The sequence below is a fragment of the Engystomops pustulosus genome, chromosome 11 (genome assembly GCF_040894005.1).
Source record: "Engystomops pustulosus chromosome 11, aEngPut4.maternal, whole genome shotgun sequence".
Lineage (NCBI taxonomy): Eukaryota > Metazoa > Chordata > Amphibia > Anura > Leptodactylidae > Engystomops > Engystomops pustulosus.
In genome coordinates this window covers 33,763,512-33,789,413 of record NC_092421.1, presented here as the reverse complement: position 1 = coordinate 33,789,413, position 25,902 = coordinate 33,763,512, and the positions used below count along the sequence as shown (strand labels likewise).

General features: G+C 42.6%; 1 protein-coding gene across 5 annotated transcripts in view; it reads left to right on the top strand.

Moving 5' to 3' along the window:
* CDH23 (cadherin related 23) overlaps window positions 1-25,528 on the top strand; it is a 708,444-nt gene extending 682,916 nt beyond the window's left edge. For 2 of the 5 annotated variants that reach the window (XM_072131214.1, XM_072131213.1), the window contains exons 61-67: window positions 10,752-10,872; window positions 11,503-11,582; window positions 14,083-14,123; window positions 14,427-14,487; window positions 17,103-17,232; window positions 17,345-17,467; window positions 24,367-25,526. In XM_072131214.1, the coding sequence (XP_071987315.1) occupies window positions 10,752-10,872; window positions 11,503-11,582; window positions 14,083-14,123; window positions 14,427-14,487; window positions 17,103-17,232; window positions 17,345-17,467; window positions 24,367-24,690 (880 nt within the window). In that variant the 3' untranslated portion in view covers window positions 24,691-25,526. Of the gene's footprint in view, window positions 1-10,751; window positions 10,873-11,502; window positions 11,583-14,082; window positions 14,124-14,426; window positions 14,488-17,102; window positions 17,233-17,344; window positions 17,468-21,141; window positions 21,256-24,366 lie in introns of all 5 variants that reach the window. The other 3 variants (XM_072131217.1, XM_072131215.1, XM_072131216.1) reach the window with 3 other exon arrangements.
* Window positions 25,529-25,902: the final 374 nt, after the last annotated feature.

Sequence of the window (25,902 nt, the reverse complement as noted above, 5' to 3'; positions counted from 1 at the left end):
CCGCCCGAAGAAACAGCCGTCCCCGCTCCCCCCGCCCGAAGAAACAGCCGTCCCCGCTCCCCCCGCCCGAAGAAACAGCCGTCCCCGCTCCCCCCGCCCGAAGAAACAGCCGTCCCCGCTCCCCCCGCCCGAAGAAACAGCCGTCCCCGCTCCCCCCGCCCGAAGAAACAGTCGTCCCCGCTCCCCCCGCCTGAAGAAACAGCCGCCCCCCGGCCCCCCCCCCGCCCGAAGAAGCAGCTGTCCTCCGCTCTCCCACCCGCCCGAAGAAGCAGCTGTCCTCCGCTCTCCCCCCCCCCGCCCGAAGAAGCAGCTGTCCTCCGCGATCCGCCCCCCCCCCCACGCCCGAAGAATCAGCTGTCCTCCGCGATCCCCCCCGCCCGAAGTAGCAGCTGTCCTCCGCGATCCCCCCCCCCCCGCCCGAAGAAGCAGCTGTCCTCCGCGATCCCCCCCCCCTCCCCACCCCGAAGAAGCAGGTGTCCTCCGCGATCCCCCCCCCCCCCCCCCCCGCGAAGAGGCAGCCGTCCTCCGACCGAACCCCCCCCTGCCCGTACAACCCCCCCTCCTGTCGGAACAAGCAACCGACAGACCCCCAGACCCCCCCCCCCCCCAACACCAGCCTGACGCCACAGCCGGTCAACATAAAAGGGTAAGTATATACATTAAATACAATATGTATTTATCTGTGTATATTGTGTTTATATATGTATATACAGTATATATACTGTGTGTATATACTGTGTATATTGTGCATATACTGTATATATGTGTAACTGTGTATATACTGTGTATATACTGTATATATGTGTAATTGTGTATATACTGTGTATTTATGCATCTACTGTGTATATAATGTTTATATACTGTGTATATGTGTATATATGCATCTACTGTGTATATAATGTTTATATACTGTGTATATGTGTATATATGCATCTACTGTGTATATAATGTTTATATACTGTGTATATGTGTATATATGCATCTACTGTGTATATAATGTGTATATACTGTGTATATGTGTATATATGCATCTACTGTGTATATAATGTGTATATACTGTGTATATGTGTATATATGCATCTACTGTGTATATAATGTGTATATACTGTGTATATGTGTATATATGCATCTACTGTGTATATAATGTGTATATACTGTGTATATGTGTATATATGCATCTACTGTGCATATAATGTGTATATACTGTGTATATGTGTATACATGCATCTACTGTGCATATAATGTGTATATACTGTGTATATGTGTATACATGCATCTACTGTGTATATAATGTGTATATACTGTGTATATGTGTATACATGCATCTACTGTATATATAATGTGTATATACTGTGTATATATGCATCTACTGTGTATATACTGTGTATATGTGTATACATGCATCTACTGTTTATATAATGTGTATACATGCATCTACTGTATATATAATGTGTATATACTGTGTATATGTGTATATATGCATCTACTGTGTATATAATGTGTATATACTGTGTATATGTGTATACATGCATCTACTGTATATATACTGTGTATATGTGTATACATGCATCTACTGTATATATACTGTGTAAATGTGTATACATGCATCTACTGTGTATATAATGCGTATATACTGTATTTATATGTATATACTGTGTATAGTTGCATATACTGTATTTATACACGCATATATTTGTATAAGCATATATATGTGCACATTTAAATATATATGATTATGTTTATATGCTGTGTATGTGGTATGTATGTATATGCTCTGTGTACTGAATGTGTGTGTGTGTATTTCCCATATGTGTGTGAAAATGCTGTATATACTGAATGTGTGTGTATTTGCTGTATGTGTGTATATGGTGTTTTTATACTGCATGTATGTGTATATATGGTCAGTGTATATGTGTGTGATGTATATATACCGTATGTATATACTTTATGAGTTTGTGTATACTCTGTGTATTAGTGTATAAATGTATATGGATACATAAATGTGTGTGTATACTTGTATATATATGGGTACAAGCATACCAGTGTAGAACTTTATGTGTGTATATATCAGTGTATAAATGTGTGTAATTGTATAAACTGCAGGACTGGGTGTCTGGTGCGGGCTGAGGTGTATGTTAAATGGGACTGCATATCTGGTAGGGGTGAAGGTTTATATAAAGATGTGTTACTGGGGTCGAGGCGGCTGTGCGTAGCTGTGTTACTGGGGGTGAGGCGGCTGTGTTACTGGGGCCAAGGCGGTTGTATGTAGTGGTGTTACTGGGGGCGAGGCGGTTGTATGTAGCTGTGTTACTGGGGGCGAGGCGGCAGTATGTAGCGGTGTTACTGGGGGCGAGGCGGTTGTATGTAGTGGTGTTACTGGGGGCGAGGCGGCAGTATGTAGCAGTGTTACTGGGGGCGAGGCGGCAGTATGTAGCGGTGTTACTGGGGGTGAGGCGGCTGTATGTAGCTGTGTTACTGGGGACGAGGCGGCTGTATGTAGCTGTGTTACTGGGGATGAGGCTGCTGTATGTAGCTGTGTTACTGGGGATGAGGCGGATGTATGTAGCTGTGTTACTGGGGATGAGGCGGCTGTATGTAGCTGTGTTACTGGGGGTGAGGCAGCTGTATGTAGCTGTGTTACTGGGGACGAGGCAGCTGTATGTAGCTGTGTTACTGGGGATGAGGCGGATGTATGTAGCTGTGTTACTGGGGATGAGGCGGCTGTATGTAGCTGTGTTACTGGGGGCGAGGCAGCTGTATGTAGCTGTGTTACTGGGGGTGAGGCGGCTGTATGTAGCTGTGTTACTGGGGGTGAGGCGGCTGTATGTAGCTGTGTTACTGGGGACGAGGCGGCTGTATGTAGCTGTGTTACTGGAGGCGAGGTGACTGTATGTAGCTGTGTTACAGGGGATGAGGCGGCTGTATGTAGCTGTGTTACTGGGGGCGAGGCGGCTGTGTATAGCTGTGTTACTGGGGATGAGGCGGCTGTATGTAGCTGGGTTACAGGGGATGAGGCGGCTGTATGTAGCGGTGTTACTGGGGACGAGGCGGCTGTATGTAGCGGTGTTACTGGGGATGAGGCGGCTGTATGTAGCTGTGTTACTGGGGGTGAGGCGGCTGTATGTAGCTGTGTTACTGGGGGTGAGGCGGCTGTATGTAGCGGTGTTACTGGGGATGAGGCGGATGTATGTAGCTGTGTTACTGGGGATGAGGCGGCTGTATGTAGCGGTGTTACTGGGGATGAGGCGGATGTATGTAGCTGTGTTACTGGGGATGAGGCGGCTGTATGTAGCTGTGTTACTGGGGGTGAGGCGGGTGTATGTAGCGGTGCTACTGGGGGTGAGGCGGGTGTATGTAGCTGTGTTACTGGGGATGAGGCAGCTGTATGTAGCTGTGTTACTGGGGGTGAGGCAGCTGTATGTAGCTGTGTTACTGGGGGCGAGGCAGCTGTATGTAGCTGTGTTACTGGGGGCGAGGCAGCTGTATGTAGCTGTGTTACTGGGGGCGAGGTGGCTGTATGTAGCAGTGTTACTGGGGGCGAGGCGGCTGTATGTAGCTGTGTTAGTAGGGATGAGGCGGCTGTATGTAGCTGTGTTACTAGGGATGAGGCGGCTGTATGTAGCTGTGTTACTGGGGGTGAGGCGACTGTGTGTAGCTGTGTTACTGGGGGCAAGGCGGCTGTATGTAGCTGTGTTACTAGGGATGAGGCGGCTGTATGTAGCTGTGTTACTAGGGATGAGGCGGCTGTATGTAGCTGTGTTACTGGGGGCGAGGCGGCTGTATGTAGCTGTGTTACTGGGGATGAGGCGGCTGTATGTAGCTGTGTTACTGGGTGCGAGGTGGCTGTATGTAGCTGTGTTACTAGGGATGAGGCGGCTGTATGTAGCGGTGTTACTGCGGGGATAGTGGATAGTGAGCAGGAGGACGAGTATGCACGCTGCACTCAGTGGGGGCCTCCACCAGATTTTGCGCCCAGGGGCCCCCACCACCCTTAATCCGGCCCTGACCGTTGTGTTTAGCTCTTAGTGACACACATATCCACCTCAAACACCAAAGTGGGACAATTTATTAGGGGTTTGATTAGAATTAGGCAGAGTCTGCTGATTTATTTATTTTTTACCTTTATTTCATTTTATAGCTCAAACTCATCTTGCAAAGCAGTGTGCTCTCATTGTAGGCTACAAAATAGCCATAGGAGAACCCCAACGGCTTACTTAGGCCTACAATAGCGTTATATTTTCCTGTTTTTGTTTGCTTGTGGCTGGGCTTGCTGGTATTAGTAGTGCAGCTAGTACCATATTGTGAGGAATTTGCTGGGAGACCTGCGACCATTGTGTTTAGCTCTTAGTGACACGCATATCCACCTCAAACACCGAAGTGGGACAATTTATTAGGGGTTTGATTAGAATTAGGCAGAGTCTGCTGATTTATTTTTTTTTACCTTTATTTCATTTTATAGCTCAAAGTCATCAGGCACAGCACAAAATCCAGTTGTGTGCTGTCAGTGTAGGTTAGGAATTAGCCATAGCAATAGGAAAGCATCGTTTTGTTAAAAAAATAAAAAAATTAAAAAAAATAAACACAAAAAAAATAAAAAATTAAAAGTTTACACTTTAATTTGGAAAATGTTTAACCCGAGGGCTAGGGGTAGAGGACGAGGGCGTGGACGTGGGCGTCCAACTACTGCAGGGGTCAGAGGCCGTGGTCCTGGGCGGGGTGAGACACCACCTGCTGATGAGGGAGCAGGGGAACGCCGCAGAGCTACACTCCCTAGGTTCATCATGTCTCAAGTTACTGGGACTCGTGGTAGAGCACTGTTGAGGCCAGAACAGTGCGAAGAGGTGATGTCGTGGATTGCGGACAATGCTTCTAGCCATTTGTCCACCAGTCAGTCTTCCACGCAGTCCACCCATGTCAACGAAATCAGCACTCCTCCAGCATACTCTGAGGAACTGTTTTCTGGACCCTTCCCACAGTCACAAACCACTTGTCCGGTTGCTGCTGAGCAATTTTCCGATGCCCAGGTTTTCCACCTGTCGCAGTCTGTGGGTGATGATGACATTATTGACGTAGTGGAAGAAGTGTGTAAAGAGGTGTCGGACGATGAGGAGACACGGTTGTCAGACAGTGGTGAAGTTGTTGTCAGGGCAGGAAGTCCGAGGGGGGAGCAGACTGAGGGATCGGAGGATGATGAGGTGACAGACCCAAGCTGGGTTGATAGGCCGGGTGAACACAGTGCTTCTGAGACGGAGGCGAGTCCTATAGCAGAACAGGTTGGAAGAGGCAGTGGTGGGGCCAGACGGAGAGGCAGGGCCAGAGCTGGTGCATCAGCGCCAAATGTTGCCCGTAGTCAAGCTCCCGTGACGAGGGCTAGATTTTCAGAAGTCTGGAGGTTCTTTAAAGAAACACCGGATGACCGACGGACTGTGGTGTGCAACCTTTGCCAAACCAGGATCAGCAGGGGTTCCACCACTACTAGCTTAACTACCACCAGTATGCGCAGGCATATGAATGCTAAACACCCCACTCAATGGCACCAAGCCCGTTCACCTCTGGCCGGGCACACCACTGCTCCTTCCCCTGTGTCATCTGCTAGTCAGCCCCCTGCCCAGGACCACGGCCCAAACACCTCCCGTGCGAAAACCCCATCTTCGCCTCCACGATCCTCCACAGCATCCACCAGCGTTCAGCTCTCCATACCCCAGACGCTGGAGCGCAAAAGGAAGTATAGCGCAACCCACCCACACGCCCAAGCCCTCAATGTCCACATCTCCAAGTTGCTTAGCCTGGAGATGCTGCCCTATAGCCTGGTAGAGACCGAGGCCTTTAGAAACCTCATGGCAGCGGCCGCCCCTCAGTAATCGGTCCCCAGCCACCACTACTTTTCCCGATGTGCCGTCCCAGCCCTGCACAAGCACGTGTCAGAGAACATCATCCGTGCCCTGACCAACGCCGTTTCTGACAAGGTCCACCTGACCACGGACACGTGGACGAGTGCTGCCGGGCAGGGCCACTATATATCGCTGACGGCACATTGGGTTAACTTGGTGGAGGCTGGGACCGAGTCTGACCCTGGGGCTGCTCATATACTGCTGACGCCGAGGATTGCGGTGCTCAAACTGCTGAGCCTAGGCGATAAAAGGCACACCGCCCAAGAGCTATTACAGGGCATCACGGCGCATACTGATCTGTGGCTGGCACCGCTGAACCTGAAGCCAGGCATGGTTGTGTGTGACAACGGCCGTAACCTGGTGGCGGCTCTGCAACTCGGCAGACTGACACATGTGCCATGCCTGGCCCATGTGTTAAATCTCATAGTTCAGCGTTTCCTCAAGACATACCCCAATCTGTCTGATTTGCTCACGAAGGTGCGCCGCATCTGTGCGCATTTCAGGAAGTCCAGCACAGATGCTGCCACTCTCAGGGCAGCGCAGCGCCGCCTCCAACTGCCCGCTCACCGACTGTTGTGCGACGTGCCCACGAGGTGGAATTCAACATTAACCATGTTATCCAGAGTTTACCAGCAGCGCAGAGTGATTGTAGACTGCCAAACTTCCACCAGAACTGGTAGTCAGGTCAGTCAGCTTCCTCAAGTCTACAATGAGGAGTGGACGTGGATGTCTGATATCTGTCAGGTGCTGAGTAACTTTGAGGAGTCAACACAGATGGTCAGTGGCGATGCCGCCATCATCAGCCTCACCATCCCGCTGCTTGGCCTGTTGAAAAACTCTCTGGTCAGCATGAAGTCGGAAGCTTTGCGCTCGTCACAAGAGACGGGGGAAGAAGATTCCCTTGTTGATAGCCAAAGCACCCTTAGGTCTGTTTCTCAGCGCATATCGGAGGAGGTGGAGGAGAGTGAGGAGGAAGAGGAGGAGAATGTTGGCGAGACACAAGAGGGGACCATTGTTCAGTCCTTCACTGTTCAGCGTGTATGGGCAGAAGAAGAGGAATTGGAGGAGGAGGAAATTTGCAGTCAGGCCAGTGAGGGGAGTGAATTCTTGCGCGTTGGGACTCTGGCACATATGGCAGATTTCATACTAGGCTGCCTATCCCGTGACCCTCACGTTCAAAGAATTTATTCCAGCACCGATTACTGGGTATTCACTCTCCTGGACCCACGGTACAAGCAAAATCTTTCCACTCTCATCCCTGGAGAGGAAAGGAGTGTGAGAATGCATGAATACCAGCAGGCCCTGGTGCACAAGCTGAAACAGTATTTCCCTTCTGACAGCGCTAGCGGCAGAGGGCGTACTTCTGCGGGACAAGTAGCGTGGGAGAGTAGGCGAGCAGGCAGCCTTTCCGGCACTGGCAGGGGTACGCTTTACAAGGCCTTTGCCAGTTTTATGTTACCCCAGCAAGACACTGTCACCTGTCCCCAGTCTCGGCAGAGTAGGGCTGATCTTTACAGAAAGATGGTAAGGTAGTACGTAGCTGACCATACCATCGTCCTAAATGATCACACAGCTCCCTACAACTACTGGGTTTCAAAGCTGGACATGTGGCACGAACTGGCGCTGTACGCCTTGGAGGTTCTTGCCTGCCCTGCCGCTAGCGTCTTGTCCGAGCGGGTTTTCAGTGCAGCTGGTGGCATCATCACCGATAAGCGTACAAGCCTGTCGACTGACAGCGCTGATAGGCTGACGCTTATCAAGATGAATAAAGCCTGGATTTCTCCAGATTTTCATCCTCCACCAGGTGAAAGAAGCTCAACCTGAATAATGTATGCACTCCTCCTCCTCATTGTCCTCCTTCTCCTCCTCTTTGTACACTAAAGCATAGGAAACTGGCTATTTTTTGCCAGGGCAAACTGGCTCTAGCTATAGTACTCTATGTATTTAATTTTTCTGGAGGGCCACCTACCCGGTCCTCTGTTTTAAGCAATTTTTGGGAGTGCCACATACAGGCACTCAATCTATTTAATTTTTCTGGAGGACCACCTACCTGCTCCTCTGGTTTGAAAACTTTTTTGGACTGCCACATACAGGCACTCAATTTATTTAATTTTTCTGGAGGACCACCTACCTGCTCCTCTGGTTTGAAAACTTTGTTGGACTGCCACATACAGGCACTCAATTTATTTAATTTTTCTGGAGGACCACCTACCTGCTCCTCTGGTTTGAAAACTTTTTTGGACTGCCACATACAGGCACTATCCAAATTAAATTGTCTCCATAGCAGCCTCCACATGTCGTCTTCTTAGCTGGCTCCACACGTTGTCTCCATTGCTACCTCCACACGTCATCGCCATAGCTGCCTCCAAAAGTCGTCCATATAGCTGCCTCCATACATTGTCTCCTTATCAAACGAACTGTGTCAGGCAGAATTTTGGGTTGTTTTCATGGATTCCACATCAAACTTGTTAACTTTGTCACCACCCTGCTGTGTAATCCACAAAATATACTGGCAAACTTTTATCATTTACCAATATTATTTCAGCGCTTCTTGCGCATCTGTTTACATTCCCCTCACCCGCCATATCCTAAACTTATAAGAACGCTACTACACTTGATCTTATACAAAAGGTTCTTAGAAGTGCTGTTTGGGGAGTAGCCTAGAGACAGGGGCTTGGATTGGCGAAAGCTCGCCTGGCAGCAGAGCGCCAGCTCCATCTCAAAATCCAACTAACATAGTTTTAACTGCAGCACCTTTAATCTACTACTAGTTCACTGCCTCCATACATCGTCCCCTTATCAAACGAGCTGTGTCAGGCAGAATTTTCAGGTGTTTCACCAGATACATAGTGGAACTCGGCCCATCTGTCGCCGCCATGCTGGAGACCTGAAGTTGCAATCATAGCAGCGCAATATGGATGCCCCATACTGTCGCTCTTAATGATGGAACCATTTCCGTAAAAACAATTAAAAATAGAACCACTATGCTATTCCATTATTCCTAGGTGAAATATTCAAACGACCCGGCCTGATTTGAAAATTATAATTTTTTCAAAGTAAACGCTTCTGGCCCCCAGGCCCATTTTGTGTGGGGAGGAGCCGAGAGACAGGGGCTTGGACAGGCGAAAGCTCGCCTGGCAGTGGACCGCCAGCTTCATCCCAAGATTAGGCAGCCTCAGAGGCAACCATGCATGCTGCCCCTGCTGTTTCCTGTCCATTTTGCCTCCACGATCCTCCACAGCGTCCACCAATGTCTCATTTCAACTCTCTATACTCCACACGCTGGAGCACGAGAGGATATGCAGCACATCATCCCCTATTTAAACGAGCTGTGTCAGGCAGAATTTTCCGGTGTTTCACCAGATACATAGTGGAACTCGGCCCATCTGTCGCCGCCATGCTGGAGACCTGAAGTTGAAATCATAGCAGCGCAATATGAATGCCCCATTCTGTCGCTCTTAATCATGGAAGTCGTCTCCATGGCTGCCTCCACATGACGTCCCCTTATCAAAAGAGCTGTGTCAGGCTCATTTTTCGGGTGTTTCACCAGATACGTTATGGAACTTGGTCACTATGTCGCCACCATGCTGTGTTATCGACTAAATATACCGTCAACCTTTTGTTCACATAGGAAATCATTTCACCTCCTTTGGTGAAACCTGAGTCCATTTAGGGTATGTCGCCATGACACTCTCTAGCCTGCCACTGCTGCCGCTGCCTCTGCATGCCGTCCCCTATAGTGTCAGGGTCAATTATTGGATGTTTTAGATGCTATCTAGCCTCATTCGGTCACTCTGTCATGGCCATGCTGTTGCCCATAATTTTGGCATAATGGTGCGATTAAGCAGCCTCAGAGGCATCCATGCATGCTGCCCCTGCTGTTTCCTGTCCATTTCCGTGGTGTTTCCATCCTTTTCTGAGGTTCCCAGGTGTTTGGCCAAGCTTCCCTGTGCAGAGCCTTGGTCCCCTTGAAAAATGCTCGAGTCTCCCATTGACTTCAATGGGGCTCGTTATTCGAGACGAGCACTCGAGCATTGGGAAAAGTTTGTCTCGAATAACAAGTACCCGAGCATTTTAGTGCTCGCTCATCTCCAATTAGAATACATCTATAAGAGTATAAGAATCTAAAAGATTTGCATTTTATAATAAGCTCATGGTAGATTTGAAAACGTGAATTTGAAGATATTTTTGTGCATAATTTTTACAATCTGATCCACATGTTTTGTAGTTTAATTCTGGGTGAATTTTCCATGGTTATCTAAAGATGATCTGAATGTATCTTTTTTTCTGTGGATTGCAGTCAGAGATCTTCTAAAAATCTGCAATGCATTGATCATGTAAAAGAATTACCAATGTTGAAGTTTCCTTTTTATGGCAGACAAATGTCACCATATATGGTGGAAGGGGAATAGGGCCTAATTTGGTGATCGGTGGGGTTCTCGGTGAAGACCCCCCACCGATCACAAGAACAAGGGGCCCGATTGATGGCTGGAGTTCTGCTCCAGTCATCTCTATGCAGCTGACGGAGATTGCTGAGCGCCACAACGATGAGTATGAAAGAGTTAAAGCGGACTCCTCATTACTAAGAACCACACCGATCAGCAAATTAGACCCTATCCTGTGGATAGGACCTAACTTGTTTGGTGGGAAAACCACTTTAAAGATTAATGATTTCAGGGCCTGCGTACTGCTGGAATTTCTAAGGGGGTAATGGGACCTGCTTTGGCCAGTGAGCGGTCTTCAAGAACTTCGGGATGTAACTTACATTTTCCAGGAGACTTCACTTCCTTTGTTCTCTGTTCATTTCTATTTCACATACAATTATTATACATTACATGTAAATGTCTTTTCTTCTCTAAGGGTTATTCAAATGATTGATGAAAATAAAGAACAGTTACGAAATCTCTTTCGTAATTACAATGTCATGGATGTCCAACCAGCCACTGCTCCTAGTGCTCCAGAGGACCTGTCTGCTTTGCAGGTACAAATATTACCGTACTTCCTTTCTTGCGACAATTAATACTGATATACAGTTATGCATCACCAAATGCTAGACTTGCTAAATCAAAATTGTGATAATGCCATTGTAATTACTTATTGTTTACAATATTTTTTATTTCAGTGATTAAAATGAAATATATTCAAAAATCTTGACTAAATTTATCCATGTTGTCCCTTAGTAACTAGATCATTGTCCTTGGATCAATACTGCTGGAGAGATTGCACAAAGAAACTAATTATTGTATATATGGGTTGGGAGATGATCCTGCATGCCCCACAACCGTCCTGTGGTAATAAACGCTGAATTGATGTGGTCAGGCACCTAAATAGGGCATGTATGGACACTGCTAAGTGGGCACAGAGGTGGTCATATCCAAGGAGGGCTATCTGGTTTCTATGGGACAACATGGCAACATTTCTGGAAAATTATCTACACACAGGTACATTTTCTTTTAATAACATCCAAATGAGGAAATTTTTTATATGGCAGATGAATTCCTAGACTATCTCTTTAAGGAAAAACTGTAACTTCCTACCAACTTCTGACCACACTATATTATTTTAGCTATATGAATTTTTCTTTTACATTTATGGTCCTTTATATTTGCAGATGGCAATTATCATCTTGGCTATTTTGTTGTTTCTGGCTGCAATGTTGTTTATCTTTATGAACTGGTACTACCGAACTGTGTAAGTATATCTCCGAAATAGTAGACTTATCTATGTTATTATACAGTATTTTTACATGTAAAGCAAACCTCTCATAAAGATTTAGGCCCACAAGCTGTCTTCAACCTGTTTTCCATGACAGTAACAGACTCAAAATTCCCTGGTAGATTGCATGTTACATGGAATAAGAACTTTGAACACTGCACTTAAATACCCAATGGAGTCATGAGTAGAGATAAGCGGACCAGATTGTGTCCGGGTGCATCGGACACTGACATATTACTGGATTGGTGGCCGTGCAGCCAGTCCGGGAAATCGACACTCTTAGCTATTAACCATGGCTGTGATTGGCCAGGGGGACACTCACAGGAGGACCCCTGGCCAATCACAGCCATGGTTAATAACTAGGGGCGTCAGTTTCTGGGTCAAGTCTTGGGCATGCAAGGCGTACCCCAGTCCGTTCATCTCTAATCATGAGAGCAGACCCCTCCTTGCTTGACTAATGTCCTATCAGACAAATATAGAAGAATAAAGGCGGCTTCATTGTGGTCCTATTAATCTCCTGGATAGCAGGTTGGTGGTCGTGTATGGCGCCTAAATCCTTATAACAGATTTCCTTTAATGTACAGAATATAAAACAACACAAGCTGATCAGTATCAAACTGGGCTGGGGTAGCCAGTATAATAATCTATATTTCTATATCTCCATCATATTCAGTAGCTCTTTGCAAATCATAGGGGACATATACAAATATAATATTACATTACAGAGTACAAACAGTCATATGGAACAATATGAGTGATGGCCATGCTTCAAGAGCTTACAGTCTATGAGGATGAGGGAAGGACACAAGAGTTTACAGTCTATGAGGATGAGGGGAGGACACAAGAGCTTACAGTCTATGAGGATGAAGGAAGGACACAAGAGCTTACAGTCTATGAGGATGAGGGGAGGACACAAGAGCTTACAGTCTATGAGGATGAGGGGGTGACACAAGAGCTTACAGTCTATGAGGATGAGGAGGTGACACAAGAGCTTACAGTCTATGAGGATGAGGAGGTGACACAAGAGCTTACAGTCTATGAGGATGAGGGGTGACACAAGAGCGTACAGTCTATGAGGATTAAGAGTGACACAAGAGCTTACAGTCTATGAGGATGAGGGGAGGACACAAGAGCTTACAGTCTATGAGGATGAGGGGGTGACACAAGAGCTTACAGTCTATGAGGATGAGGAGGTGACACAAGAGCTTACAGTCTATGAGGATGAGGGGTGACACAAGAGCGTACAGTCTATGAGGATTAGGAGTGACACAAGAGCTTACAGTCTATGAGTATGAGGGGGTGACACAAGAGCTTACAGTCTATGAGGATTAGGAGTGACACAAGAGCTTACAGTCTATGAGTATGAGGGGGTGACACAAGAGCTTACAGTCTACGAGGATGAGGGAGTGACACAAGAGCTTACAGTCTATGAGGATGAGGGGGACACAAAAGCTTACAGTCTGTGAGGATGAGGGGATGACACAAGAGCTTATAGTCTGTGAGGATGAGGGGGTGACACAAGAGCTTACAGTCTATGAGGATGAGGGGGTGACACAAAAGCTTACAGTCTATGAGGATGAGGGAGTGACACGAGCTTACAGTCTATGAGGATGAGGGGGTGACACAAGAGCTTACAGTCTATGGGGATGAGGGGGTGAAACAAGAGCTTACAGTCTATGAGTATAAGGGGGTGACAAGAGCTTACAGTCTATGAGGATGAGGGGGTGACACAAGAGCTTACAGTCTATGAGGATGAGGCGGTGACACAAGAGCTTACAGTCTATGAGGATGAGGGGTGACACAAGAGCTTACAGCCTATGAGGATTAGGAGTGACATAAGAGCTTACAGTCTATGAGGATGAGGGGTTGACACAAGAGCTTACAGTCTATGAGGATGAGGGGTTGACACAAGAGCTTACAGTCTATGAGGATGAGGGGGATGACACCAGAGCTTACAGTCTATGAGGATGAGGGGTTGACACAAGAGCTTACAGTCTATGAGGATGAGGAGGTGACACAAGAGCTTACAGTTTATGAGGATGATGGGGTGTCACAAGAGCTTACAGTCTATGAGGTTGAGGGGGTGACACAAGAGCTTACAGTCTATGAGGATGAGGGGTGACACAAGAGCTTACAGTTTATGAGGATGATGGGGTGTCACAAGAGCTTACAGTCTATGAGGATGAGGGGTGACACAAGAGCTTACAGTTTATGAGGATGATGGGGTGACACAAGAGCTTGCAGTCTATGAGTTTGAGGGGGTGACACAAGAGCTTGCAGTCTATGAGGTTGCGGGGGTGAGACAAGAGGTTTAAGAGGTTTAACTCAAACAGCTGGTTACAGTAAAATGACACATTAGATGGTTGGCCAGTCCTGCTTAAATTACTAGTATTTATACATTAATGTCTATGATCATCTCTTTCTAGCTACTGATGAAATGTCTTTTTTCTTTTTGTTTTTTTATTTTACCATGCAGACACAAAAGGAAGTTGAAAGCGATAGTGGCTGGATCAACAGGTTAGTTCTACTTATGTTCTTAGTACAATAGTGTGGGTAGGTGCTTTTTGGCTCGTCGTTTCAGTAACCAAAAAATTACAAAACATTTCTCTTCTTACTACACTCCTGATTGTAGGGCCTACGCTATGATTAAGAAATTCACACACATTTAGCTGTTTGGAATATTATTTAAAATGTATTTTTATCTGCAGTGTAAATAACGCTAATAGCTATAATATAATAAAAATATACATGATAATTTTTTTTGTAGTTTTGTAATATACTTCAAATGACTCCAAATGACTGGGAAATTTAATTTTACAGGAAACAGAGGATTTATGGATATCCTGGATATGCCCAATACAAATAAATACTCTTTTGAAGGGTGAGTTGAAAAATAAGCAAATTCTGAATGTTGAAAAAAAATATAAAACAACAACAATGAAGTTTGTAGCACCTAGGAAAAGTTGTTCTAATCGCATTTTGCCATTTTTAACCCCTACGGGACTCAGCCTCTTTTGGCCTTAAGGACGCGGCCCGATTCTTCAAATCTGACCTGTGTCACTATAAGTGGTTATAGCTTTGGAACGCTATGAGATATCCAGGGGATTTAGAGATTGTTTTCTCGTGACACATTGTACTTCAAATTAGTTTAAAAATTTGGATGAAATCTTTTGCGTTTAGTTATGAAAAAAAAAAAAAATTGGCAAAAATTTGGAAAAATTCTTTATTTTCAACGTTCTAAATTCTCTACTTTTGATGCAGATAGTCATAGCTCCCAAATAAATTCATAACTTACATTTTACATACTCTATATGTGGTGGTAACCTGCTGTATGGGCGCACGGCCGGGCATAGGAGGGAAGGAGGCGCCATCCAGATCAGATTTGCTATGTCACATTGTACAGGCTATAATTTTTTTCTTTTTTTTAATGTGGACCTAGGGGGCTTATTTCTTTTGCCACATGAGATGCACTTTTCTGGTACGTAATTTGGGGGAATCTATAGGCTAATTGGTGAGATTTTATTAACTCTTTGTTGGTGGAGGAAATGAAAATCATCACTTTTCAGGAAGATTTTTATGGGGATTTTTTTTGGCTGTTTACCATACCATAAAAATAGTATATTATTTTTATTCTATGGGTCGCCACGATTACAAAAAGACCTCATTTATATAGATTTTTTATTTTTTCCCATTTTTACTGAATAAAAATTAATTTGGCAAAAATGTTGTTAATTTTAGCATCACCGTCTTTCATATGCATAACTTTTTTATTTTTCGCCACACAAATCTGTTTAAGGGCTTATTTTTTGTGAGAAGGATTGTTCTTTTTAGTGGTCTTATTTTAGAGTGCATAACATTTTTTAAATCCCTTTTTAGAGCATTTTTATAGGGTATTAATTGAAAATGATCTTTTTTCTGGAGCTTTTTTTTGTTTTGTTTTTTACGGGGTTCACTTTGCGGATCTAATAATGATTTTGTTTTATTATGCAGATTGTTCCGGACGCAGGGATACCAAATATGTGGGGGTTTTGTGTATTTTATTCAATTGTACTGAATAGAAACCAATTTGGAGAAAATCTTGTTCATTTTAGCATCACCATCTTTTTATATGCATAACTTTTTAATTTACTGCTGACAAATCTAGTTAGGGGCTTATTTTTTGCGAGAAGAGTTGTTCTTTTTAGTGGGCTTATTTTGGAGTGCATAACATTTTTTAAATTACTTTTTAGAGCATTTTTTTATAGGGTATTAATTAAAAATGATCTTTTTTCGGAACGTTTTTGCGTTTTTTTTCTACGGCGTTTACCGTGTGGGTCCAGTAACGATTCTGTTTTATTATACAGATTATTACGGACGCGGCAATACCAAATATGCGGGGGGGTTTTGTGTTTTTGTGTTTTTTATACTTTATTAAGTGTTTTTATAGGAAAGTGACATTTTAGGGGCTTATATTTTAATGCATTTATTTTTTATTTATTCTATGTGTTAACTTTAGTGTTTTTGACTTTTTTTTAATTATACGAACTTGAACCAGTGATGCTCTGATCACTGGTTTAAGTTCATTACACTGCTCTACAATACTATTTTATTGTAGAGCAGTGTAAACTGTCTGAGCAAGCTTGCGCATGCTCAGACAGTTTACAGTCAGACCCGGAAGGGGTCTGACTGCCATGGAGACCGGGCAGCTCCGGGGCACATGCCAGTCCTCGGAGCTGCCCAGAAGTGGATCGGATCCCCCGGTAAGCAGCACGGGGGATCCGATCCACAGCGCAAACACCCTTACACGCCGCGGTCATATTTGACCGCGGCGTGTAAGGGGTTAACAGCCGGTTAAGCTGTTAAGCCGGCTCCGATCGCGGGTGTTAGCGCAGGCTGTCAGCTGTACTAGACAGCTGACAGCCGCTGCTTCTGGTACCAGCTCCGTTCGTGAGCCGGTGCCAGAAGCAGGACGTTATAGAACGTCCCCGTGCGCTAAGCATCTAGCCCCGGGGACGTACTAGAACGTCCTGGTGCGCCTAGGGGTTAAAAATAGGAAGCATGGCTGTTGTTTGGAATTTGTCACACAATGACTATGCTGTGTGCAATTTGTATTGTACTGTTCTACCTCTATATCTACATTGTGTACTAAGACCCTATTAAGACAAACTAAATTAAATGAAATGCAAATCAAAATCCATCATGATAAACCAAGGAACACTTACTGATAGATCCGGGCACCGTGACTGTGGTAATCTTCTTATATTTGTTATCTATTGCCTCCTTGCTTCTAAAATTAACTTTTAAAATTATGCTAATAAGCCAGAAGAGCTCCAGGGGGTGTTACCAGAGCCCCTCTGTGCTGCAACTTCGCAGGCTGTTACAATGAGCAGGAGCTACTTGAGAAATATATTTTGTACCTGATTTTGTGTACAGCTTATTTATAGCAGTTCTGAATGCTGGACTTCACATAGTTTTTTGCATGTACACTAACTTGTTTTTATGATTTTACATTTGTAGCGCAAACCCTGTATGGTTGGATCCTTTCTGCAGAAATTTGGAGCTGGCAGCACAGGCTGAGCATGAAGATGATTTACCGGAGAACTTGAGTGACATCACAGATCTTTGGAATAGTCCAGCAAGAACTCATGTAATTATTTGATTTTGTAAATATATAGTTTATGGACAGCTATATATGTAAACATAAAAATAAATGTAATGCATATAACTGGTTAAATTGACAATATCACATCCAATTTTAGGGCACTTTTGGCCGTGAACCTACAGCTAACAAGCCAGAAGATGACCGCTACCTCCGTGCTGCAATTCAGGAATATGATAATATTGCAAAACTGGGACAGATCATGCGTGAGGGGCCTATTAAGGTGAGTATATATTGCACACATAAATTTTACATTTCCTACATCCATTTAATGAAATATTTAAATTTTGTGTAAATGATCATAGGGCTTCCCTGCAGTAAATTACTGTACTTTAGTCTTGGGCTGCAATAAAGAACTGTAACAGTTATTAAAGGGGTCTGCAATGAAGCTTTATTGTTAATCCTGGTTCTTATGAGAATCCAAGATTTTTAAAATCCAATTGTCACAGAAGTTACAATTCTAAATGATACGGTTCCGACTTGCATACAAATTAAACTTTATCTGAACTAATTGATATCATGTAAAGTTCTATATTAGAAAACTGCACAATATTTTTGCATACAAATAATACGCTTTATTTACAAATGAGAAACCTTATTTAGAGGGATATTTCTATCATAGATTCTTATATCCTATGCCATAAACAAGGTATGGATAAAGGCCCCATTTGTGGGTTGTACACTTATCCCCAGACAATTAGAAGCATTCAAACTTGTGAACTTTCAATGTCATTTCCTAAATTCTGATATGTAAGATGCAGAGTTGTTATTTAGGAGGAAACAGGAGGTAATTGGCAGAAGTCTGTGCTTGTTAATACTAGACAAGGATTCAATACAGGTATCTATCAATTTAAAGGAGTTGTCCACTTTCGGCAAATTAATGTTATTGTTTGTATGATGAAAACTTATACAATTTTCCAGTATACTTCCTGTATGTACAGGCAGTCCCCGGGTTACATACAAGATAGGGTCTGGAGGTTTGTTCTTAAGTTGAATTTGTATGTAAGTCGAAACTGTATATTTTATAATGGAAGTTTTAGACAATTTTTTTTCTTTTGCCCCAGTGACAATTGGAGTTTCAAAATTTTTGGTGTAATTGGACCAAGAATTATCAATAAAGCTTCATTACAGACACCTTACAGCTGATTATTGCAGTCTGGGACTATAGTAAAGCATCCAGAGAGCTTCACCAGAGGTCACATGGGGCAGAGGGGTCCGTCTGTAACTATGGGTTGTCTGTAAGTCGGGTGTCCTTAAGTAGGGGACCGCCTGTATTCCTTACAGTTTTCTAGATTTCTGCTTTCTGAAATGGGACAACTACTTTAACCCCTTCCCGACATTTGACGTACTATTACTGCATGGCGGGAGGTGCGTTCCCGCAATATGCAGTAATAGTACTTCAAACTTCTGGCCCCAGCTCCTGAATGGAGCCGGGGCCAGAAGCTGCGGGTGTCGGCTATATATTATAGCCGACACCCTCCTCTAACACCTGCGATCGGAGATTTCAAGCTAACTTGTAAAAGTAAAGAAAAAAAGTTAAAAACACTGAATAAACACAATTTTTTATAAAAATAATTAATTAAATAGAGTTAAAGTCCCCTAAACACAAACATTCCCTATACACATCTAATAAAGTAAAAATACCTGAAAATCACCAAAACCCCCCACATATTTGGTATCGCCGCGTCCGTAACAATCTGTACAATAAGTCAGAAACATTATTGGACCCGTACGGTGAACGCCGTAAAAACAAAACCAGAAAAACTCGCCAAAAATATAAATTTTCATAAAATCCCTACACAAAATTGTTCTAAAAAGTGATCAAAAAAAGTTATGTGCCCCAAAATGGTACCAATTGATAGAACAACTCAACACGTAAAAATTAAGCCCTAAACTAGCTCTGTCAACAAAAAAATATTAAGGTTAAGTTCCCGAAAAGATGGCGATGCAGAAACAAATGAGATTTCCTCTATATTAGTTTTTCTCCAGTAAAATTGTAAAAATAAATGAAAAACTATATAAATGAGGTATCACCGTAATCGTAGTGATCTATAGAATGAAAATATTATAGTATTTTTAGTGTATGGTGTACGACCCCCAAAATATACAAAAAAAAGAAACCCCAAATTGACAATTTTCTTTTCCTCCATACATTAAAGAGTTAATAAAATCTCATCGAAAAGCTACAGACCCACTTAAATGAAGTATTTGTAAAGTGCATCTCATGTCGCAAAAAATAAGCCCTTATATGTCCAAATTGCCAAAAAAAAAAGATTGTATAGCCATTATAAAGTGACAATGCATGATCTGCTCTGAATGGCGCAGCTCCCTTCGTTGCCCTGGTGTGTGCCCATACAGCAGGTTACCACCACATATGGGGTATTGTTATACGCGGGAGAGATTGGGGATCAAATTTTGAGGAGCGTTTTGGAATTTTATCTACTGAGAATTTGTACATTTTATGAAAAACACATTCATTTAGCCAAATAAAATGTAATTTCGAAATTGCATCCGATTTTGTTTTAACCCCTGTAAACCAATTAAAGGGTTAACAAACTTCATAAAAGTTGTTTTACGTACGTTGAGGGGTGTAGTTTCTATAATGGAGTAATTTATGGGGTTTTACTTTTATTTAGGCCTCTCAAAGTGACTTGAAACCTGAGCAGGTCCCTCAATAGCAGGATTTTGCTTTTTTTTATGAAAATGAGAAAAATTGCACGTGGCGTTCAAAGCCCCATAACATCCTACAAAAATAAGAGTATGCATAAAAAACCACGGAGGCATAAGGTAGACATTCGGTGAATGTTAGTTATTACGTTTTTTGGTGTTATGACTCATGTGTGGAAAAAGTAGAAAATTTTGAATTTAGAAAATTGCTAATTTTTCCAAATTTTCACCAAATATCTGATTTTCTCATAAATAAATGCAAAACATAACAACCAAAATTTTTTAACTAACATGTAGTATAAAGTGTCATGAGAAAACAATTTCAAAATCACTTGGATATGTTAAAGCGTTCCAAAGTTATAACCATGTATAGTGTCAGAGGGCAGATTTGAAAAAATGGGCCGTGTCAGGAAGGTGAAAAGTGGCTTCGGCATTAAGGGGTTAAAGGGGTTTTCCACTTTCAGTAAATAATTTATATGGTTTCTGTAAGGAAAATTGTACATTCTTTTTTTTTTAAAAAAAATTCATATATAGTTTCTGTATCAATTCCTCACAGTTTTCCAGATTTGTGCTTTCTATCCTGCTATATAATGCGTCTATGTTTGCTTCCAGTGGATAGAAATCTGTCTATGGTCATGTGATGTCACACAGGTGCACGGCTCGTTATAACACACAGCTCACTCACTGCGATACTAACAAGCCGTCCACCGGTGCGTCCATCACATGACCATGGACAGGTTTCTATCCACTGGTAGTAAATATAGAAACTTTCAATAGTATTGATAAATGAAGTGTTTTGGAGAATTGTATAACTATTCCTTACACAACCCATGTTAATTATTTGTTGAAAGTGGACAACGCCTTTCATTTTTAGATGCCTCTAAATAAATTTTGTGCCACTCACTCAAACTGCCTCCTTAACTTGGAGTGTGGTAAAATGTCAATTTCTGTAAAATGTGGAGGTGCCAAACATATGACAATCAACAGCAATAATAATGCTTTTGGTAAAGCATTTATAACACTGTAGTCTTTCATTCTGGAACGTGGTGGATAGTATTGGTATTGTCTCCATCATTGTCCCTCCGACCTCTTGTTTTACCCTTCGTAAATTCTTAACGCCAAATGTGAATGATGTCATTGCTGTACCTAACTACCTACGATGGTAAGTCTCTGTGATGACAACATGTTGATGTATTATATATGACAATAATGACTGACGTCCTCACACAGGGATCTCTGCTGAAAGTAGTGCTGGATGATTATTTGAGACTGAAAAAGTTATTAGCGCAGAGAATGGTTCATAAAGCCACCACCAGCACAGGGGACCAGTCCTCGGTCACAGAGGTAGATTGTCTTGCAGTGGTGTGCAGGCGGCATGGCCTGGTTCCTCTAGTTATGCATGGTGTGTTTCCTACTGTAAACTTTTATACTTTGATCTATACTACCTGTATACCTACTAGTATCTATGTACTGCTCTGTATTATTGTCAGGATTTTTTTAAATAAAATAGATATTTATTTAGTCCAAGCACATAAGTCCAAAGTTCTAGGCATACAGAGTTCTGAATTTCACACAGCCATGGTGCTGCTCACCCCTCCCCTCTCCATAGGGAGGTATGGCGCCCGGCCATAATAGGCCAGGGCCCAAACATTCTAGTTGGCCCATGGCCACCCAAACCACCCACCAAATGTTATACTGAGAAGAGCCTTCACCAATGAAATCCTTGTAATCTGTTCCTGCTCTCAATACACATGTACACAAGAGCCATTTCAGGTCCTTTGAAGGTCCTCCATAGGTCCTGAAACTGCAGATTTGAAAGAAGCAGAAGGAAAGCATCCTTCATTGCTCAAGAAGCTTGGTTGTAGTATCATATGAAGGAAGCAATTTCAGCCTTTTAAGGGCAATAATATTCATACAGCCCAGGGCCCATGGTCCTGCTGAGATGAGGCATAGGACATGCTGAGGAGTAAATGGGAGGGGTCAGCCAAGCAGGACACATCCCTTCTGATGCCAGGGAATATAACATAAAGTTGATTTATAAAACAGGCTCGTGCTGGACCACAGGGGAACAGGTCCGCTGTATTATTAGTGCTGGACAAGATATCCTCTCTGTAATTTATACATATATTTAGCACAGAACATCTCAACTATCCTATGTATTTATTTGATTATATTAATATATTGTATAACAAACTGATTTAACTGGTGTGCCCAAGGTATCCCAGTCCGACACTGTTTATAGGGATGTAATGGTAACTATTTTAGCTAAAATAAGGGTGTTGGTTAGTTAATATGGCTCTATGAGAACCTATCAGTAGTTGTATTTGTGAAAATGTGATGACAGGTTCCCTTTAATAAATAGATAGCGTACCATAACCTAGGTTACTAATTTTATATGGTACTACATCCAAGTTTACTACCATAATAAAGCTTGGATATACAGGATAAGAGATGTGGTAGCCTGTAATGCTCATATAGACAGACGTTGTACTGTGCAGTACGCATAGAGCATGCAGTGGCCATAGGTACTCATTTATACACAATTAGAGAAGCATTGATTTTCAGAGGTCACATAAACATAATTAGAGAAGTGGGGCTTATATGTACAGGACTAGAGAAGTTCTATTGTTCAAGGGGTAAGAACATTTACATGTGCACACACACCTACATTACACATGATAAATGGCAGTCTTCAGATAAGTGAAGTGAGGTACCTTGAGGATCCTTTAAGGCATCTAATATCTCCAGCTAGAATCGGAAATTAGGCAAACCTTAGTAGAGATACACTCCAAACAGAACCGTATATAGTAATAAAAAAAAATAATAAAAAAAATATGTACTCAAAACTCAAGATTTGCTTACCTGTGCTTCACAGGGTAAAATTAAAGGGGTTGGCCACTTTGCCTCATGTTTTTTGTAATGTGTGTGTAAGTGTGGGGGGCCGGATATTAGGTAATTTACCAATATACATCTATTAATAGTCCCGCTCGGCTTTCTTAAAATGTGAAGTGAAGTCTCCAGTCTTTAACTTCATGAACCAGACATAAAATGGCCGCAGATGGAGGGTCATGTGATCTCTAACTGGCGATTATTCATGGAGAGATAGAGATGACATGACTCTCCATCTGTGGCCATTTTATGTCTGGCTCATGAGGTAAAAGACTGGAGACATTTCACATATCAAGAAAGCGGAGCAGAACTATTAATAGATGAATACTGGTAAATTACCTAATATCCTGACCTCACCCTTACACACACATTACAGAAAACATGAGGTAAAGTGGTCAACCCCTTTAAATTGACACATTAAATAGTATGTTAAGCATTCCTGAATATGTTGATCCTATATTGGACATCTCGAAGGTGTCTCCAGATTTGCTGAGAGTTGGGAAACATATTTTTACAATGGAGCTGTTTATAAAGCAGGTTTATTTGGTCCCGAGGGCCTGCACAAATTCTAAAAACTTTGTCCAAATCCACCAATTCTGGTGATACCACTAACTAACAATTCTGACGGCCTCCCAACTTTTCCCCAAGAGATGAAATTAGAGACAAACGTCCTCCATAGGTGTCTGGCATCAGAATACCACACTGTTCCCAATGAAATACATTACTTGCTAGTAAGAACTGGCCACAAATATGTAAAGAGGAAGTGAAAGGAACAGCTGACAGCTCCATTTAGTGATTTGCTTAAAGGGGGTTTCCCATCTGGGCATTGCATTTAATTGAATTCATTTGCCAGATGTAAACATTTCTTCAATTGGATGTTATTAAATAAATGTTCCTGTGTGATGATAATTTTTTAAAAATGTAGTCATGTTGTCCCTTAGAAACGAGATGGCTTCCTCGGATACGACCACCTCACATTTTAGCAGCAGTGGGCAGACATGCGCTATTGAGCCCTTCCTGACCATCTGGATTCAGCAATCATTAGCACAGGACTGATGTGCGACTTGCTGTAAACTCCCTGACATTTCTATACAAAAATCTTTTGTTTCTTTGTGCAATCACTCCAGCAGAGGTGGCCGTATCCGAGGATGCTATCTCGTTTCTAAGGGACAACATGACTACATTTATGAGAAATTATCTTCAAACAGGAACATTTTTTTAATAACATCCAATTGAAGAAATGTTTACATTTGGCAAATGAATCCAATTAAATGTAAATGCCCAGATGGGAATACCCCTTTAAGTATGTATATATCCATCCAAATTAGTAAGATTGTTGCCTACATTTAAAGCTTTAAATAATAGTGAAAAGTATTTACAAGTCCTTTAGTAAAGCCTTCAAATCAAGCAGAGACCCCCTCAAAATATGAAGATGCTATAGAAGACAGGTGCTAAATCTTTGTTTATAGTTCCACCATTCCCATGGTTTCCATTCTCATGTAACCAGGCTTGATATTTTTGCTATTTTTATTATTCCAATTGTTTTTAAATTATTCTCTATTACAGTTGATACAAAACGATTTGGATGAAGACGATGATCATAGCCCAAGGCATGGTTCTTTGCGTTTCAAGCACAAAGTTCCGGTGGAAATAAAGGGACCAGATGGAATTCATGTGGTACACGGGAGTACCGGAACTCTTTTGACTTCTGATGTCAATAGTTTACCAGAAGATGACCAAAAGGGCATTGGACGATCTTTAGAGACCCTAAACACAGACAGCTGTGCTTTCAATGACAGGAATGCCCGCACAGAATCTGCAAAGTCCACACCTATGCACAAGTTTAGAGACACCATAGTGGAAAGCCCTTTGGAGATAACGGAGTTATGACTAGAGGTGGCCTCATTGGTCTAGCAGTTAAGAATTATGTACTGAGTCACAGCTTAAGCATTGCACACAGACAGGAGCTGATTTGAGTTGGAATGGTGTCTACGAGTAAGCTAAAAGCACAAAGGTCCACCATACTTCACGTTTCATGGTGGACTTGAAGGATATGCAACAAATGATATATACTATTCAACAAAAATTGCCATCTTAAGGGACGTATTTCTGAAATGACAACAAAGTTGAAACTCAAGCAAAAAAGTACCATATTATGGAGATTAATTTGGTTCTAGAATATGAAAAAGGGAAAAGTGATTATGGCACTAAAGACAAGAAAATAATGCTAAGAATGGCTTTGTACATCGAATTCTTTCCTGCTGGCGGTGAAATACTTTACTGGTGTTGCAAGAAAACTCTTTCAAAGGGAAAACACTGGACATAGCACTGCCTCGAGGCCTGTGAGGTCATAACATGGTCTGAACTTTAGACAACTGTCTTGTTAGTTGTGCTGCCCTACCAAATCGATCCAAATTCCAGAGCACAACGATAAGACTCCTGACCGCATTTTAGTGTGTTATTTAATTCATTTTTAAATGTATGTGAGGTTTGTGAGGTTTTTTTTTTAATGTTTGTTATGAAGAGGGAAAAAAAATCTAATACTTTAATCTGTCTATTGTCTGGTCATTATACTAGGTTTCTTTTATATACAAACAATATACACTTTTTATCGTCATATCATGAGTACTCCCTTACGATACACATCAAAGGACATCTACCATCAGATTAACCGATTGTAGACTGAAAATGAAGGAGCGTCTAAATTTCTGCAAATGATATGGCACCATTTTTCTTGTAAAAAAAAAGACTTTGTAAAAACAGGGAAATTAACCAGCCTACGTCTCTAGTGCGCCCCTTGCTCCACCATCAGATATTATATGTGCCCCCACTCTTTGTTTTCTAAAATACATTAGCATCTGATGGCGGAGCCAAAAGGTACTATGTGATGTAGGTCGGCTCATTTCCATGTGTTTACAAAAATGCGTCAGTTCAACTACGTAGAAAAAATTTAAGGAGCGTGTAAGTTTGGGAAAAATCTACCATCACTAAATCTGATGCTAGATGCCATTTAAAGTTGTTTTCCGGGAATCCTAGAAATCCCTCATGGGGATTGGCCGAATTAATCTGGGTTGGAAGTGTCAACAGAACCTGTTCTAGCAA